At 42.5% G+C, this 19,471-nt stretch overlaps 1 protein-coding gene across 3 annotated transcripts in view; it reads left to right on the top strand.

Moving 5' to 3' along the window:
* LOC144165139 (uncharacterized) overlaps positions 1-19,471 on the top strand; it is a 249,251-nt gene that overhangs the window by 208,778 nt on the left and 21,002 nt on the right. For all 3 annotated transcript variants that reach the window (XM_077695243.1, XM_077695241.1, XM_077695242.1), the window contains 4 exons: positions 1,882-2,069; positions 3,006-3,160; positions 17,613-17,689; positions 19,295-19,465. In XM_077695243.1, coding sequence (XP_077551369.1) covers positions 1,882-2,069; positions 3,006-3,160; positions 17,613-17,689; positions 19,295-19,465 — 591 coding nt within the window. The remainder of the gene's footprint in view (positions 1-1,881; positions 2,070-3,005; positions 3,161-17,612; positions 17,690-19,294; positions 19,466-19,471) is intronic.

Genomic DNA, 19,471 nt, shown 5'->3' with positions numbered 1-19,471 from the left:
TCTGGATCAAAGAGAACGTGCTTTCTTCGTGCTTTTTACTATGCTGAAGCAAAAGCAACCCTGAGTCGGCACAGCTGCAAGACACCGAGCCATTATAAATCCGTAGCGCCAACAAATTGAAACACATTATTATACCGAGTCGGTGCACAGAAGGAAGCCTCATCACGGAGGAATAGTACGCCGCAGAATGTTTCTGCTGAATACGAGGCGTTCATGTCGCGCGTAAGCCTCTTTAAAAAGAATTGAGTTCGTAATACTGTGACGTGACCAAGTACGACGCAGATTTCTTCAGTATGTGCCGGCGAATACGCGGCCACGTAGGTGTTGTGCATACACATCCAGGTATCTTTACATGCTGGATTCCACGTTTTCTGTCGCCCCCAATATAAAACAGCATAGCAGGCATCTCAAACTCGTTGTTCTAGGATGTGGTTGTATGCAGATGCCTGTACGTTGTCTCGAACCCTGTATTTGTATAGGCCGATGTACCCGAGTGCGATGCTCGCGTCTTAGATGGGCAATTTCTGTGTATGTACGTGCGTGTGTGTGTCTGTGTGTGTGCGTGTACTTGTCTATGCGCCGCACGTGCGTGCCGCTACACTGAAATTCTTGATTCACTGTACTGCACAACTAGTAGCTATATTTCATTTTGAGTTTAGTCTGTCCTTTTGCACTTTTATAGGACACCATTCTAGAAGGCCAAGTGGTGTTGGTGCCCTTTTCAAATGAACAAACAAATAAAAAAAAATAAAAATAAACAAAAAATTTTAATTACTAAGTATAAAAATATTAAATTGCGCTACACCTTCTTTCCGTAATAATGCACCAACTCGCCCAAGAAAACCTTTTACTAAAATCCAGGACACATAAGCATCTCTCACTACTTTTGGAAGACCACAGTAGTGTTCAATTGAAGGACTGTGTGGGTCTTTAGTTAAGGGGTACGGCATGATCGCTGCCTAGTGCAATGCACAGCGGCACTGCACCTTAGCCTATTCAGCTCTGTGAGTGTTTGCGTCGCTTCGTAGTTTTTAGGCTATATAAATTGTACCCACATCACTGTGTGCCCTCGCGTATACATGGCAGTGAAGTTATTCGCCGTCTTCATCTAAGAACACTATAACTTAAACCTGCAGGCGAGGACTGTCATCCCAGCTCCTCCGTAGTGTCATTCCTCAATTCCTCTTCAGGTGCTTAAACACAACCCTTATGATACATATTATGGATACATCACCAGATCGTCATTAACGTGAAGGAGCGTGACAGGGAGACCAGATGCCTCTTTTTTAGCTTAATGGGACAATTATTACGTTCACATATATTTCAATTTATGACATCCAGGGTGGCGTAAGGATTGGTGGATTAACGAAGAAGTAGAGCAACGAGTGAGCGTAGACTACTAGTCAATGGGTCAGCCGCCGCAAGGTAGCAATTCCCAACGGTCATATAGTAGGCCTGCTTTGTATAGGGTCAGCAGAAACAAAGATATGAAAGCATCATAATGGCAGGGTGTACTTCAGGTGAGAGGTGCTCCGCTCGTGTAAGCGCCTGTCGTGGGGAGGCAAACATCTGCGTTCAGCAGAAAGTTCAGAATTCCTATTGGAGTTTATGCAGTGTTTCTTATGCAGCACGAGACAATAATATGATATAACTATAAGATATAAGTTATATGTAATGTATATTATATATACAATATATATTATGCATATATAATATATACATATATATAATGTGATGAATACATAACATCGGAAATCTCAACACTCTGCGGGCCGCCCCCCAATATGTTGTGTTCACTTTAACGTCTTCAACAGGGTGAACAGTATGTATTTCTGATGTTTCTTCCTTTTTAAGTGACATTTCACTGCGTGTGCCGCACAGGTAAAGAAGAAACTGGAGGCATTTCTTCACACCGAAGCCTGCGACACACTTCTGTTGCCATGCTTCCTTGCACGATGTGGAGCTGACACTCGTTGCCTTAACAAGGCAGGAAAAACTCCATTTGACCTGGTCTATGGTTATGAAGGCCGCGCGGCGGAGCTTCTGGGGTACTTTAGTTTTGAACGAATGTAAGTCTCCAGTTTTGAACCGCATGTGCTATGGTAAATAATACTTACGATAAGGTGCTCTGTACTATACAAGTCTTAAGGCAAATATACGTATGCATAAAAGCGTTCTTCATACAGTTAATATCGCTATTGTCTGCTTCACGAATCATCTCGCCCCGCATTGTTTCTTTCCATTTTAGTGGTACCTGCACTTTAACAAACTGGCCCGCAGTACGTAACCTTTCGTACTAGGTAACAATCTTAGCTGAGAAGTGCCTATTTTGCTTTAGGAGTTAAGAAGCATTGTTACGAGCAGATATATTTTGTGTTTCGTTTCAGATTACTAGACTTTTTTGTGCGCTGTTTCTATTTAGGCGCTATTCATCAAAGTTCGAAGTCACATTTGCCTACTCTTTCAATACATTTTCGCATTGAAAAACCTCCAGCTTCAGAACTCCATGGGAAGTTGCACAATCTATTAAAATAAGGCAAATAATTGCTTGGCATGCAATTGGCAAGCTGTTTGTTTTTCAATAACTGCACGCAAAAAAAGAAAACCCATTCGTATGTAAATATTTAAAGTTTTTTTGCGATGGTTTAAGTTTAATTGACCCCACACAATCCATTCTAACTCGATTTTACAAATATTTAAATACCACACCAACTGCATTTTTTCCAAATACAGACGGAGCTTGTAAATAATATCAACCAACAGAGGTATCTAACTAAATCATTACACTGGTCAGTGTGTTTTCAGTGGAAACCATTGTTCAAACTGTATTCCTATTTGAAAGTTTCTGGTGGACACCATGAGTAAATGTTACGGTAGGCTTAGGTCAATTGAACGATGACTTTTCTACTTCGATACAATTTCGAACTTTTGAAGCAAGCCAGTACAAGGACGCTACTCACTGCTAACTGAAGTATACTGAAACAACAGTGGTCGATTTTTTTCAGGAATGTTGACAGCGATAAATGCAAGTTCTGCTTTGAAGCGCCAGCTGACGTGTATTTTAAACCATGTGGACACCGCTTGTACTGCGAAGAATGTGGCTGGCGCATGAAGCGCTGTCTCACCTGTGGAATATTTATATCGCGCGTGGTGCCTGCAAGTAAGTAAAACTTTAACCGATTTGTTTCTGCTTTCAATAGTGGCTACGTAATGCAGGCAGCACTACATGGTATACTTACGATAACTTTGGCGGGAAAATTCGCAAATAGCAATTTTTTTTGGCGGGTCATCGCTTTCCTATTTTTTCACGGTGGTGCAACGCGCACAGAACGTTGTTTTTTTTTAACAGAATCGACTGTCCTACTGTCCCTGGAGCGAAAAACATACGTTTTCAGCTGTGCTGAGTAGTCGTAAAGAATGCTTAAGATCTGGCGTGCGCAAACATTATCAAGCAGCAGTAAAAGTAGTAAACATGAAAGGGTGCAACAAAGAGCACGATCGATTCGATTCGATTCGATGGTGCTTTATTCATCACAAAGAAACAACTTACAACAGGTATATACAGGAGGAGGTGCTGATGTCAAAGACTGTAGGGGGACCTCCTATATTGCAATCATCAACAAGTGAATGTTTTAACAAACAGTGGTTACAGTATCATGAAGAATCAGACAAAATATCTATTACAAAAATGAGATTGCACAATTATACTAAAAAAAGCAAACAAAACATGTGATAAAAACAAACGCAATGAACTCAAATTGACTGAAGATAAGCATGTAAGCTATTTTTGACAGAATAAATATTTAGAGCACTTTTTGTCAAGTGAAGCAAACAGCCCCATTCGTACGCAGCAGAAAAATGCACAGCTTGTTGACCGCAATAGTTTGAGCTTTATGAAGTACAATATTCTTGTGCATAGCTAAACCAGTGCAGCTGTGAAGTAGAATCTGGTTAGCAGTAATAATTTCTATAGGCAGCCTACCGCTAAAGCATTTATTTGCTATGACGTAAAGGGACAGGTAACCGGTAAAAAGCGCAATGGCTCATGGGTACGTCGTGTTCTACCGCCACTTCCGGTTCGAGATTTCTCCTTCCCTCCTGTAGTCCAGCGGCTTTCACGTGCGTGTGTGAATGTTGTTTATTTGTGACAGAGTGCTTACATAACAGAAAAGCCCCCAGTGAGATTGATCGTTGTTATTCATTGAATGCGGGATGCGCGAGCATTTTTTTTTTCAGTGGAAACAGATAAACAACATGACGCACGCACGCTCGTGAAAGCCGCCGGCCTGCGGGAGGCCAGGAGAGCTCTCGAACCGGAAGCAGCGGGGCTCCGCCGGAGCCGACAATGTACCCATGAGGCTTTGCGCTTTTTACCGGTGACCTAAATTCACCCTATTAGAAACCGACAAAATGTTGTGCGCACGAAGCAGCGGTGGTTGCACAGCGCCTAAGATATGATCGCTGTTCCGTTGCTCGTAAATTCCGTTGTTACGTTGTTCGTTGGTCGTTCTCACACAAATAATTGCCTGAGCAGGGGAGTGGCGATATTCTAAGCGTCACGTTTTTTTGCAGTGAGCAAAACAAAATATTTTACCTAGAATTAGCCCCTATTTCATTGCGTTTTGCAGTTTTGTGGAAGCAAAGCACTCTACACAAGAATTCTTAGGTGATGTGATTGCTTTTCTGGGGGGGGGGGAGAAACTGCGCTTACAAATTTACCGATCACCCCGACCACAGCGGCGGTCACAGGTATACAGATAACTACCCGTGTTTACTGGTTAGTTTTCTACTGCTCCATCGGCAGTTTGACGTCCTCGTCCTTTTTATCACATTTACAAAACGTGTCTGGCGCATAAATTGTTCAGTGCTTTGGGTAAAAGACGGAACATTGATAATGACCCCGCGAACTCAATAATGCAGTCCGTTATGAGCAGAATATAAACAAGTGAGTGATAGTACAGAGAACAGCAGCCGTACGAAATAGGCGTGACGTTGTACCCCAGAATTAAAACTTCTTTGTAGAAGTACAGTTAATAATTATTGCTTAAAAAAGGGTAGCTAAACCTTGTTCCATTTCACAGAAAAACAGAAGTCGCTGGCTTTTATCGAAGTGCCCACGCCGCTCCGACCAGCAAGCACACGGGATCGCCAGCAACTCCATTTTATGGAGCCGACACTATCACAAGTTTTTGCGAATTTTATTTCATATTCTATAAGAACACGCACCCCAAGCGCTTTGATATCAGCGAAGGAAACGAGTTGACCCTTGTCGGGAAATTGTTGCACGCCTAACATATGCTTGCTTAGATACTGTAAATAGCCTATTCACAACAGTTGCTAATTATTTGTGCAACTTTAAACAAAATGTGGTGACGTTCTCTTATTCAGTTTGGTTTTTGTTGATATTGGTTAGCATCATAACAAGAAGCCTACTCAGGATCACTGCAGGAGGATGGCCTCTCTCATTGACCTCCAACCGCTCCTGTCCAGCGCGGCCCATGTCCATAGTTTACCCCCGAATTATTTTATTCATCCCTACATCAGATTAGTGGCCTTCCCATTTACCTAGACCCACCTCTTGGTATCCACTCTGTTATCCTAACTGTCTGCCAGCTGTCGGTTTCGCCTTCTACATGGCCAGCCCAAGTCCATTTCTATTTCTTTATTTGAACTCTGATCTCACGTACTATAGTTTGTTCTCTGAACCAGGTTGCTTGTTTCTTGTCGCTGGGTACTGCGACTAAGTTTATTCGTTCCATCGCCCATTTATCCTACCTATGTTATCTTTCTGGTTGTGTAGTAAAGCGCCACGTTCCAGTTCTGCATGCAAATAGAGGGATTGGGCAGTAGTTGTATGTTTTTTTTTGAGCGAGCAAGGTAGCTTACTTTTCATTATATGGGAGTGCTAGCCGAGTGCGGCCAAAGCCATAGCTATACTGCGCCGGATTTCCCTCTCGTTACTGGGGTCAGCACTAGCCCCTCTCCAAGGTAGTTATATTCTTATACCTCTACACGTGCTTGGTTTCGTAACATACCAGATATGGTAATGTAACCTAAAATATGGCCTAATCACACAACGTCTTTTCCAACAAGTACTGCCAGTTTAGACACTCCAGGCTGACTCGTTACTCAATATATTTAAACATTTCTGGGAAACTAAAGTCCCCATACTATTGTTTATGACATCGTGTTGAATGTTTTCCTTTACCCTGACGCAGTAAAAACGCACTACCAATTTTACGGCCAACACAGACAACCATGTCTGTTTTGGTGCTGTCCCTAAATTACTTTGTCTGTGCATGGTTGAAGATGTTCGTGCAACCTTTCACTTTTTAATAATATTGTTGTTTCTTCCTCAATCACAGAAGCAGGGCTGTCGCAAAGATTTCTGTTCTTGAAACTATGAGACAAGCATTAACAACCTCAAGGGTACCGCGAAACGACTTGGAGATTCCCTTAAATACTAACTTTTTGCCTCCTTCTGAGGAGAGCTCCCATCTGAAGGACTATTTACGAATAAACCCATTTAGCAGCTCTAATTCAGAATGTTAGAAAAAGTATAGGTGGCGTTACATTTAACGACATTTATTCCCCCAATTACTGCGCACTGCGGAACGTCTACAAGCTGCGCTTATGTGTCGGTGCCTTAGAAGTACGCCCTCATGCATACGCTGCGTTTGAAGATTGCGTTTTTTATCAGCATCGCCCTTCTGGCCAGTTTCTGGCGGCCGGCCGTACAGCCCCCTAATTATACAAGCAAACGTAAAAATGATCCCCGTTGCCCTCATTTCCATCCTCTCCTTTTACTGTATGGCCCAATTGTCTAACCGCAGCAGAGTCAGTTTGTGTTAACAAAGCATGCCTAATTTATAGTCCGTGGCATTGTTTTAATGAGCATAGCCAAAAATTGTTCTTGCTCAATAGATCTTGCACGAAAATAAGCTATATTTTGTGTTTTTTTAACTAATTATTTCTGGCTCTAACTTGAACGAATTCTCGTTTGGTTAAAAAAGGCCACTGACAATTATGCTTCTAAGCTACCCGATCTACAAAACGGTAATATAACCCACACACGTCGATATACTTGTCTAGACAGAACTAAACAAGACAACAGTTATAAGCCACGCTTGCTGCGGTACTTTTGTCGTTTTTTGCAAATCTTTGACGGTGCTATTCTCCAAAGAATAGTGCAGCTTGTAGCACGACGTCCCGTAGCGTAAAATTCCCTCTTTGGTTCTTTACGAGTGTAAAGCCGGCGAATAAAATCGGTGCTCGGCTACAAAAAATTATGCGTGCCCACTTAACGGAGTGAACCAGACAGGACGTTGTGGTTCGCAGGTGCAGCACCTCAGAAAAAATGTTTTTTGCGCGACAGTTCCAAGCATCTATATCCAGTTCCGTTTCAATAGGATGTCACGCCACAGAAAAAAAACTGAGGCCGCTTTGCCCTAATGGAGGGAATACTGGGCACACAGCAAATCTGATGGCCCCACAGCGTATTTTTGATTCGGCTTAGTTTATGCTGGGTTACGCTTGGAGACTCGGCCAAGTTTTCTGCTTGGTGCCGTGGTTAGCCCCCCGAAGAGCAATGAACGCACGTTCAATAAAGTACGTACAATGTACGTGTTTGCACTGTCTTTTCAGTGAAGCTCCAAGAGTAGCGGAGGGCGAGTAGTTGCTCAAACCTTTTTAGCACGTTCTTCGGCCACTTCAAGAAAGAGGGGGCCACAGAACCAGTTAAAAATACCTCGTTCACTTATCTATCACGGCTCGTTCAGTGAGTTCTAAAGCACCGTTCGACCAATTATGAACCTCCTAGCACGAATAGTCTCAGAGATATCAACGTTTCCTATTTGTACGCGCGGAATTACCATGCGCGTTGAGTCACAGACAAGCCAACCGAACCTAGCTAACTTCCACAACAAGATGTCATTTTAAAAGCCATACTCGCATATCAGTGCTGCTGTTTCAATACTTTGACATGTTCAACCAGCTCGCTAGGGGAAGTTTGGTTACTTTACAGCCAAAAGTCTAAATGTAAGCGGACCACAGTCACTCTAGCCATAATCGAGATAATCGCGGGTGCAAACTACAGAAACAGCAAGTAATCAACCCCATGGGACCTTTAAATACAAAAAAAGGTTACAAAACGCTTCCCCTACATCGGACTAGTACTTAACAACAAGCTAAGGCGTACTAATGACAGCTCTAATCTATATGAGTGGTTATGAACCTGCAGTAACGACGAGCCTACCCGGCCGAGCCGCCGGGGTAAATTTTGAAATAAATAGGAATATGATTCGGCGAAAATGGGTTAAAGGTTGTTCGAATGGATGAAAAAGACCTGTCGGAGCAGCAAACACTACGTTACAAAGCTGAAAAATCACTAAAGACGTTCAGCGCTATTTTGCAACTGCCGTGCCCAGACAGAGCTAGGATCACGAACAGGGCTCGGGGTGACCCCGAGAAGGTTACTAAAATTTGAATTACTCGACAACCACTGGGTGCAAGATCAGGTACAACCACTTTCTGAGACTACCCGGAAAATAGCTACCAAGATATGTAATCAGATTTTATGAAAAAAAAAACATAAATAGAATTTCTGTACCCCTGTTGCGTCCCCAAGGCTTCGAAACCTATGAGAGCAGAGGGCTGTCTGACCTCCGTTTATACCTGCCGAAAGGCCACTGTCGTTCCTATAAACACTTTTTGCCAGAATAATGTTCAAATGGCGAAAAAGGATGCTAATGTACCTTCAGTGGCCCTTCTGGTTATCTGAGCTTGAAACTGGCCATTTATGGTAGCTATACGTTTGAGCACGCCACTGGTTCGCTTTTACAACGGCCAGACGTCAGTGGATATCTCATTACACAGCTAGCGCCTCAGCTTATTCCTTCAGAACCGCTAGTAAAAAAGCTAAACAAGAAACGCTGGCTCAATAATACTGCAGGCGTGCGCGGCAACGTCGTCCCCGCGAAGCTTATCTGCATTTCTCTCCCTTTTTATGTATTTAATATTTTTTATGACATACTGCAGACACTAGGTCCAAGCAGGGTGGGCGATACAAGTGAACACATTTCAACAGTAATACACCGCTTTACGACATCACATTTGTAGTGACTAGGTCATCCCACTCCCTGATGGTCCGTTGAAAAAGAAAGAAATCTTGAAAAGGTTAGTTTGTTTAAAGTAAGGAATAAGCTCGTGGGGTTGGCGGTGCCGGGTAACACTTGTTTATGACGATACAAACAGTGAAGGGTCGAGTGCTAATTTGTTACCTACGAGCAAGAAAAGAAAATGAAGTTTGAATGGCTATCTTCGAATTTTGAGTAAAGGACGGTAGGTAATTTTTATTAGTTCGGTGGGTGAGTCAGTTCGGAAAAATTTGTTACTCTTTGTTTGTTACTCTTGAATTCGCTCAAGGTTATCAATCTAAACTTCTGTGTACGGATCACAAAAGATGCATGCGTATTCGAGCTTAGGTATTATTAATGCTACGTAAGCTACAGGTTTAACGCTATACGGGGCACTTTTAAGCTTGTGTTTTAGATAACAAGCTTTCGGAAGGCATAAGAATAAACGTTGTTGATGTGAAGGTTCCAGGAAAAGTAATTTGCTAGTCTCCCGCCTGAATACCTATAGTTATTCACCTCTTCCAGCGGCAAAGAACCTAGTTTGTACGCATTCTTGAGTGTTATTTTTACACACAGTAAACACACTTGTTAGCTATAAGAGTCATGCCCATTCATCACACCATTTCAGAAAGTTTTCGAGGCTATTGTTCAGGTCGTCTTCATCAGTTGCCGAATTAACATTTTTTATACAAGATACAATCATCCACGAAGCGTCGCATCTGAACACCAGGGTTAGCTACATCAACAATGTCATTGATGTACAAGAGAGAAAGCATGGGACCTAATACACTTCCTTGTGGTACTCCAGAAGTGACTGGAAGACAACCCGAGTGCTGTCCGCCACTTCAACAAATTGTTTGCGGTTGGTCAAGTAGCTGAAATCAAACAGACAAAAATTTCAGGGACACCAGTTTTTCTAAGTTTTAGAATTAGTTTATTGCGAGGTACCATGTCAAAGGCTTTGTAAAAATAAGAAAATGACAGCAACTTAGCCTTTTATCTATAGCGGAAGCAAGACAATGTGTAATCGTAATTAGTTGCGTAATGGTAGTGTAGCTTTTTCTGAACCCGTGCTTAATTATTTTTAAGAATGAGTATTCTTGTAAATATTCATTATGCACTGGTATATAATATGTTCTATCACGTTACAGCACGACGTAGTTAAGAAAATTGGGCGACAATTTTCAATAGATAGACGGACTCCCTTTTTAAGTATAGGCACCACCCGCACCATCCTCCGGTCTTCCGGTAATTGGGCTGATCGCAAGGTAGCGCGGAAAACAGCAACTAAAAATTTCTCGAGAATTTCAGCATAACGACGCAGAAACACAGTTGGGATATTATCGGGACCACAGGAAGTTTTGGTTTTCAAGTCGAGCAGCAAAGATGAAACACCAGTGTAGGAAATAAAATCTACATCATACGGATTGAATATTGCATCGTTAGTCACACGTGTAGCGGCGGAAGAAAATACAGCGTGAAGTGTTTGTTGAAGTGCTGAGCGATGCCTCTCTTAACAGTAATGGTTGTTCCATCGGGGATTATTTGAGAAACTGGCCTTTTTTTCTCGATTAAGCAGTTTCAAAACTTGCTGGGATCAGCTTTGAGAAAGCTTGGCAGTGAAGTAATAAAGTAGTAATTTCTGGCGCATTCTATGGCGTTTTGAAGACTGTTCTGAAGGTTTCTAATCAGTCCTGTAGGCGACCGCTGCTTTTTTAGTCTTTTGATTTTGCGCTTCAAGTGAATGATTTAATGCGTCATACACGGCGTGACTTTGCAAACCTTTTTGGTTTCTCGGGAATACATTTAGCTATACAGAAATGACAAATTGTCTAGAAGCGGTTCCAAAAAGAGCAAACGTCACTGTCACTATCACTGAATTCCTGAAGACAGGATTCGAAAAAATTCATTATACACGCGTCATTAGCCCGAGTGTAGTCTTTAAATGCACGTATTTCCGATTTTTTTATTTTTGTGAGAGGGTACAGAGGGTGTGCTAGTGCTCACAAGCTGGTGGTCAGAAAGTACTTGCTCAACTGATACGACGTATTCGACGAATGCGCGAGGAAAAAATACAGTTCTAACACAGAACGGGAATCGCATTTCACACGACTTGGCTAATGAACGAGCTGCTCGATGTCATGTGTGAGCATGATATCAAAAAAAGAGTTTACGTGCTGGCTGCTATGTGCACCCGCCCTGAGGTGCCATAAACCATAACCTGGCGAATTAAAGTCGCCAGCGATTACTATTTTCATGCGCTCGTTTTTTCATGTGCAGTTGAAAATTTTCTAGGTAATCAAGTGTGGCATCCGTAGGTCAGTCAATAGCATATAAACAAATATGTGGCCCCAGCTTCTGTCTCTGTGCCGTAGCCACGCAAGTATGGAGTGCTGCCTGCACCGGAAGTACCCATAATAATAGATACGTACACTAGAAAATTCAACCTTGCTATGAAAGCTCTTAGAGCCAAACCAGCCGTCCATCACCACAGAAGGACCTGGTCACCCTGGTGTAGTAGATGGCCTCCAGCTCCTATGAACGATTAACTCAACTCTCGGCCCTAAGTCCCCAGCAGCTCTAGAGCACCTGTACACGTGGCGGTCAGGCCAGCGCTACAGCAGAGGGTGCTAAAAACCTCTGGGTCCGGACAGGCCGCCATTGGAACTTGACCCTGGCAACGTTCTACGCACGCCCACTGTCTATCGAGGAAAGCTTAGCTTTACTACAGAGGAGCCCCGGACATTTGGTGGGATATTGGGTTACGTGAAGTTAGAAGGACCGGAGAAAGCTTGATGGAGCTCACTAGCGGGCATATTCTGTGCCACAGAGGACCCAAAGAGAAGAAAGAACACAGGGGGGAATTTTGATACACTGATAAATAGCACAAAATGTAGAGGAGTTTTCAGCATTAGCAAAAGATTCTTGGCTCTCGTGATCAAGCTAAACAAGCGGTACTGGTAAACATAGTACAGTGCCATGCACCAACAACCCCCTACGATGATGAAGCCATAGACAGCTTCTTCGTGTATGTCGTGTAAGCAATTTAGAAGGCATTCGAGATTGAGAAGGAAGAAGTTAGCGAAAAGGTCGGTAACAAGCAAATAGAACAGACGTCGGTGGGAATCTTCGTAACAGACTATCGCAACAGTCGAGGAGATGTACTGGTGGGATTGGCGGCAAGAAATACAGTGAGGCTGATTAACACATTCTTTTACAAACAAAAGAATAGATAACAGCCATAGTAAAGTTACAGATGGTACTACAGAAAACGAAATAGGCTTCATTTTACGAGACATCACACGTATTGTGCAAGACGTGGAGGCGTTAAGTGAGATTCGGAGCAGCGATCCCCAGATGGTTAGGTGCAAACTAAGTCTGAATCTCAAAAGAGGAATGAGAAATCTCGTGAAAACTATGCAACCTCACATGTACTCAGTCAGAGTCATATCGAAGGAATCGAAATAGGTCTTCAAAACAAATTCGCGTTTCTAGACGAACACAACGAGGTTACCATAGGCAGGGTAACTGCGAACCTAATATCGGCAATCGGTAATCAGAAGAACCTGTGGGAGAAGCCACACGTAAGGACAAAAGTGAAAACTAGCCAAAATATGAAGGAAGTTATTGCCAATTGTAAGAACCTGAAAGTGTCGTGTATGGCAGATGAGATTGAACAACCTCATCTGTTGAAACGTATTTACAGATGTACGACAAACGACATTCACTCATATATTTTAAAAGTCAGTGAGGAAACACTGCATATTCGGGGAAGCTTGAAAGAAACTACGAAAAAGCTGGCTGACGGCAATGACAAGATGTACGCACTCAGAGACAAGTAAGACAACATGATGCTCAACTTGGACAAGACCGCAACTATATCAGAACCAGTCTACACCAGGTTGTGTGCCAGCGACGTTACTCCAGGGTACATATAGGGTAGTACAATCTTAACGTGCGATTTGTGCCACCACAAACTAAAGAGGGGGTAAGAAACGCCATCATTGTCATGAACAGAAGAAAAGCTACAGGTTACGAGGGCTCAACCGTACATCTCTTGAAGCAGAGAGGAGATAGTGTTCTGGAAGAACTCGCGGTACTATTTTTGTAATGCTCGAAGGCGGAAAAATTTCCCCCAGCCTCAAAAATGCCAACAATATTTTATTCATGAGAAGTTAGATAAGATCCTCCAGAATTACGGACCTATCAGCCTACTCTATGTTGTGTACAAGCATTTTACCGAAGTTATAGGTAGCCGCATAGGTGACAGTGAGAATTTCCAACAACCTAGAGAGCAAATTTGGTATAGGGAACGGTACTCAACTATGGCTCACATTCATGATGTCAATCAAGGGGTAGAAAAATCTGCTGAATACACTAAACCCCTTTACACGGCATTTATAGACTATAAGAATGCGTTTTATTTCGAACTGACCGCAGCCTAGCTAGGAGGACTAAAAGACATGGGAATAGAAGATACCTACATAATACTTATAGAAGGCATACAAATACTGCACGGAAACGATAACCCTGCACAAGCAAAGCGGGAAATTCCCTATTCGTTAGGGAGCAGGACCGGGAGATAAAATCTCGCCCGCAGTATTCCCACCATATATAGAGGGGTGTTGAGATAGGTTCACTCAAAAAACATCTCATTAAGGCAAAATGGGGAATACGTGAGCCATTGGAGATTTGCGGACGACATAGCATTGCTGAGTGAGACTGCTGAACAGCTTGCAAAACACGAATCATTATGCACAGCTGTGGGGCTAAAGATGGGCTTACGTTGTTGCTGCAATACCCTGCATTCGCCAGCTTGTTATAGAAGATTTCATGGTTTCTCGACGTCATTTTTTGCCCCTCCAGTTCGCAAAAGCCATGTTGAAAGCCTAAAATTTATAAAAAAGCCCACTTGATTTTGTTCATGCACGCCACGTACATTCGCTGAGCCCAATTCATACTATCCTTCTGAAATTTTGCAACGCCCCTTGACATCGTGGGAACAAAAAAAAAATCGTTGTATCCTGGTTCTTGTCACAGGTTGTATGTACATAATAAACCTTCGAGATCATGAGACGTTCTGTTCAGAAAAAAACAGTTCTAAGCCGTACCATTTTTTTATTATTAAAATGAAGTCTCTTGGGAAGGCATTGCCACGTACCATTTCTTACACTATGTATGTAGACGACGTACAGATATCTTTTAAATATTCTAGTATGTCAATCTGTGAACGTCAGGTCCAGCTTGGTGTTAAAAAACTTGCCAGCTCGGCAGACAACAATGGTTTTGAACTCAATCCAGGAAAAAAATTATAGTGTTGTGTTCTCCAAAAAGCGCGGGATCTATCCGGACCGAGATATTACTGTGAATGGCGTTTCAATTCCTGTTAAAAAGGAGCACAAGTTTTTAGGCATAATATTCGATAACAAGCTAACATTTGCCCCACACTCGAAAAATGTTAAGCAAAAATGCCTAAAAACTATGAATATTCTCAAACTTCTCTCCCACCAGTCGTATGGTGCAGACAGGCAACTCCTTCTGCGGGTTTATAGCGCCCTAGTGGGATCCCGCTTGGACTACGGCAGTGTTGTATATGGGAGCGCAACAAAAACGGCACTAAAAATGCTGGACCCGGTGCTGCATTTAGGACTACGCCTCGCATGCGGTGCTTTTCGCACTAGCCCTGTCCAAAGTCTCTATGTAGAATGCAATAAATGGTCCCTAGATCACCAGAGGGTGTACATGGACGTTTTATATGCCTCAAAAATCATGTCTATGACTAATCATCTATTTACTCCGACCATTAATGATGCATCCTCACAGCAACTCTTTTTAAATCGTCCATCAATCTCCATGCCGTATTCTCTAAGAGTGCGAGAAGAAGCCTCTCAGCAAGAAGTGTCGTTTTCAGGCATTCACAAGACGCCCATCATTGATTCAATTCCACCATGGCATCTCCGCCCTGTGTCATGTGGCCTGTCTTTTATGCAGTTTAGCAAGAACAGGTCACCAAGGGTTGTGATTCTGCAGCATTTCTTGTTTGTACAGCATAAGTACCGCTTTGAAGAGTTTTACAGTGATGCGTCCAAGACTGCAACTGCTGTGGCTTGTGCTGCGCATGGGCCAAACTTTAACGTCAGTAAAACAATGAACCTTTGTAGTAGTATATTCACAGCGGAAGCATTCGGTATTTAATTGGTAATAAATCACATAGTCCAACACGAAATCCTAAAATCCATCGTGTACACGGACTCTCTTAGCGTTGTACAAGCACTTGCATCTGGAAAGCATTCTAAAAACTTTGTCATCAATCATGTTTTTAAGGCTATCATGTCTGCATATGCATCAAACTTTCAAATAACTGTCGGTTGGGTTCCAGGGCACTCTGGAATTGCCGGGAACGAAACCGCTAATCGAATGGCCACTGCAGCTACACTCTTGAATACAATAGACATATCAACAGTGCCATACACAAACATGAAGCCACACATAAGACACCAACTTCACAACAGATGGCAAACACTGGAGTGAACAAACAGATAACAAGTTACACGTTATAAAACCACGCTTGGGACCATACACCAGAGACACACGCTACAGATACACAGAGGTTGCCCTTGCTAGGCTACGGATAGGGCACACACATGTCACACACTCGTATCTCCTCACGGGGTCTTTAAGACCCCAGTGTGGCAGGTGTGGAGAGACCCTATCTGTAGTTCACATACTCATTCAATGCAACGCACATCACACAACACGACGCAAACACTTCACACAGCTATACGGACTACACGTCCCACTTCACCCAGCGTTTTCACTCTCTGACGATCCCATGTTTTCTATCAAGTGCGTTTTTAAATATTTAAAAGTTCAATTTTTCGACCTCATTTCATACCACGCGTGATCACTCCCTGGCCCTATACACCAGCCATGCTCATTGTCGTTTTGTGATTTTACTTTTGTTTTTGCAGACTTTTTGTAGTGTTTAAGGTTTCACCCCTCATATATGACTATTGTTTTGGCGCTCTTTGCCCCAGTTGGCTTTGCGCCATAAACATCCAACCATCATCATCATCATGTTCAGAAAATAACGTTGAAAAGCCAAATAACTTGGCGCCACTCGCTATGCAGTCCCGGATACGGTATCGGGAGGCACCAGTATTTTCTGTTTTTGCGAAAAATACAAAATGTTTAGGTCTGCAGTAAAGTGCATGAACTAAACAAAATAACCCAAAATATGACCGAGAGGACAAACAATAAGAGCTTTCGGTGGAATAAATAAAAACGAGCTATTTTATTTTTTCAGTGTCCTGGCTCGAAAATGTTGCTCAGCTTAAGAAGAACGCCCTGTTTTCGATTAGTGCTTTTGTATATCTCATTCAACCGATCATTAAAAGCATTACCTGTGTGCCTTTTCCGAGTTCAAAAAATTTATGTGGCAACCCATATGGGCAAGGTAATTCGCAAAGCCAGACAGTTGTGGTTTTTTCATGAAAGACATCTTGTTGGCCGTTTAAGGATAGTTACACATGTGGATAAAAAATAAAAATCCGCATACGTTCCATAAAACCACCCAATATTGACAAAACTGAAAACAATAGCACGAAATGTTGCGGTTTTTTATAATTGTTTGACGTGTAGCCACCTTATTTTATATTGGGTAAAATTATAACTTCTATAAATAATTTTGCACGTAAACCTGTGGTAATGGGAGGTTCAAATAGAGACCATCACATGAAGAGAAACAAGCACCATAACGTATTGTCAGCAAAACATTTGAACATGAAATATTTTTTTGAGAAATAAGTATAAATAAAAAATAGGCGTGATTTTTTTCAAATATCCCTTCCTACGAATTTTGCAATTATGTGCAGAATTGCAATAGGTATCAAAAATTTCCGCAAACATCTTAGTTGTAGCTTGCAGGAGCGAATTTGAGTCCGGTAACATCAAATCGTTCAACGGCACTGCGAAGAGCTTCTGGAAAAGGTGACATTAGTGCGTACGGCAGTTTGTCACAATGTCATGCAACCCGACTGCTGCCAAACTGGTCATATGGTCGATTACCGAGATATACCGTAGTCTGAGCTTCACACCATTTTAAATATCCCGGAATGTTACACCATGAGTAAACAAGTTTTTCTCCCACCGGAAGACGTGCTTCACTTCCAATTTATGAGTAATGCAAACAAGGTCAGTGCGAACGCGCAGACACCAAAAACAAAAACCTTTTTTGGGCTAGGATGCAGTTACCATAGGTGCCTGCTTTCGCGGATTCGTTTATTGAAAAAACGCGCTCTAAACAATTTTTATAAACTTCAGTTGTCTACGGGGCTCTTATTTCTAATACATTGCGCCGCAGAAAATTTGCCATAGTGTTATTAACCTCATGTTATAATAAATCATTATTTACATGGTTACCTTTATTATGGAAAAATATATGGTGGCAATTTGAACGCATCTTAGCCTATTCCGCAGGCTCCAGAAGCACCTCGAACCCCCTGAGCGAGAAGATTGAAGTCATCCAGGCTGTGAAACCAGTACTTGGACCTGAGGTAGGCATCTTGGTCAGAGGTTTATTGGTGAAACGGAAGTTCTGGGTATGGATAAATTTAACGCCGCAACCATCTCGGCTACACGGTGAACATGATTTTAGATTTGCTATTCTCCAGCACTTTAGTGTTGCGGCTTTAAAATTCAGACTGCCAAGCTTAGCCCCTGCTTAATAGAAGATAAGGCAAAGGGTCATGCCTTGAAGTAGTAGCCCAAATTTCAGCGCTTCTAATTTCGCGCCTCCGAAACTGCAGCGGAAACACAACCTACTAAACAGTACTTCAGTGTTTACATTCTTCAAACATGCTTATTTAGGCGCCTTTATGCCAATTGAACTCGGGCTCCTAGAATGACAACTTGGCTGCTGGCTGCTAAATGGTGAAATACATCCTCGCTGCGGTGATATCGGCGACGATATCTGGCCTAAATCTTCCGAAAAAGTACGTACAGTGCCCCCTCTTTCACATCAGAAACTATGTAAACACTTCACTTGGTTTTCAATGTTATACACTGTAATCGGTGCCGCATCCAAGTCCAGAAAAAGACGGTCGGGATGGCGACTGACGACCAGTGGTCGTCGCATTGCTTTTATTCATTGCACAGCCAATCGCCGTAGTATAATCTTGGAGAAACAAATATCAGAAAATGCGGATGATAACATGAAGGCTTAAAGGGGAGCACAACCAGAGAGTGACAATAAACCACCTACGCGTACGCCGCAAACAAAGGTTGCCATAGAGCAACAAACCACAAGGTTGCGCTGACGGTAATGAGTGAAATATTTTCTAGTTTTCTGTCTCTTCTTCACTTTTTTAACAACAAGTACAATATATGTATAAAATCGTTTACAGAACTTTTATTCATGTAAACGCTCTTTGTCTTATGGCAGTCTTCCGGAATTTAGGACCCCGGCAGACGAGACAACTCATTCGTTGGTCCGGCCCGGGTAAAGCGTGTATAACGAACACTTAGCTCAACGCACGTTCCCTGGAAAGTTTCGCTCGCGTTTGCCGTTTAGCTATTACATAAGGAGATTTTATCCCAGAAACATACGCGGCAGTACTCTTATTAGGCACGTTTGGTAGGGCTGTTACATTGGTTACACATTTCATGGGTATTCAAGAGTGTAACTTGAGCCTTTGATGGCGGGCTACGACAGATATCATGCATAGATAGACCAGGATGCTCGAAACGCTAACAAAAGCGTTTATGTGGTGCTGGTGGACAACTGAAACACACGAGAAAATTATATTTACACGAAAAAAATTACGACCTACTCTCTAGCTATGGTATGAAAAGTACAAACATGGCATAAAGATACAAATAAAATCCCAACGCACGTTGCTTCTAGTAACTAACAAAAATAACTCTGAACGACAACATGGTCAAAAGACACCGAGTTTTCGCGCCAAACGCTTGAAACTACCGTGGAAAAGGCATCCGATGCAGTATGCGCATTTAAAAAACATGATGTGAATTCTGGGATGTACTTGCGCAAGATGATGTTTACGTTCACAGACATGACGTTAGGTCATTGGTTTGTGTTTGTCTTTGTGTTTGCCATGGCTACACTAAGCACGTAATCAGTTTTTGTTTGCTTTCTTTAGGTGTACCCAATGCAGCGCAAACCAAGGGGACTGTGTATCATCATCAACAACGTTGATTTTTTGGGGTCCACAAGGCGAAGGGAAGGCTCTGAAAAAGATTCCCAGCGAATGAAGTCCCTTTTCACCGCCCTGCATTTTGATGTTCGCGTGCACACAAATCAGAGCGCTCAGGTAAGT

This window comes from Haemaphysalis longicornis, unplaced genomic scaffold (assembly GCF_048455015.1).
Source record: "Haemaphysalis longicornis isolate Haplotype H1 unplaced genomic scaffold, Haemaphysalis longicornis Haplotype H1 scaffold_14, whole genome shotgun sequence".
Taxonomy (NCBI): Eukaryota; Metazoa; Arthropoda; class Arachnida; order Ixodida; family Ixodidae; genus Haemaphysalis; species Haemaphysalis longicornis.
This window is presented reverse-complemented; position numbering and strand designations above follow the sequence as displayed.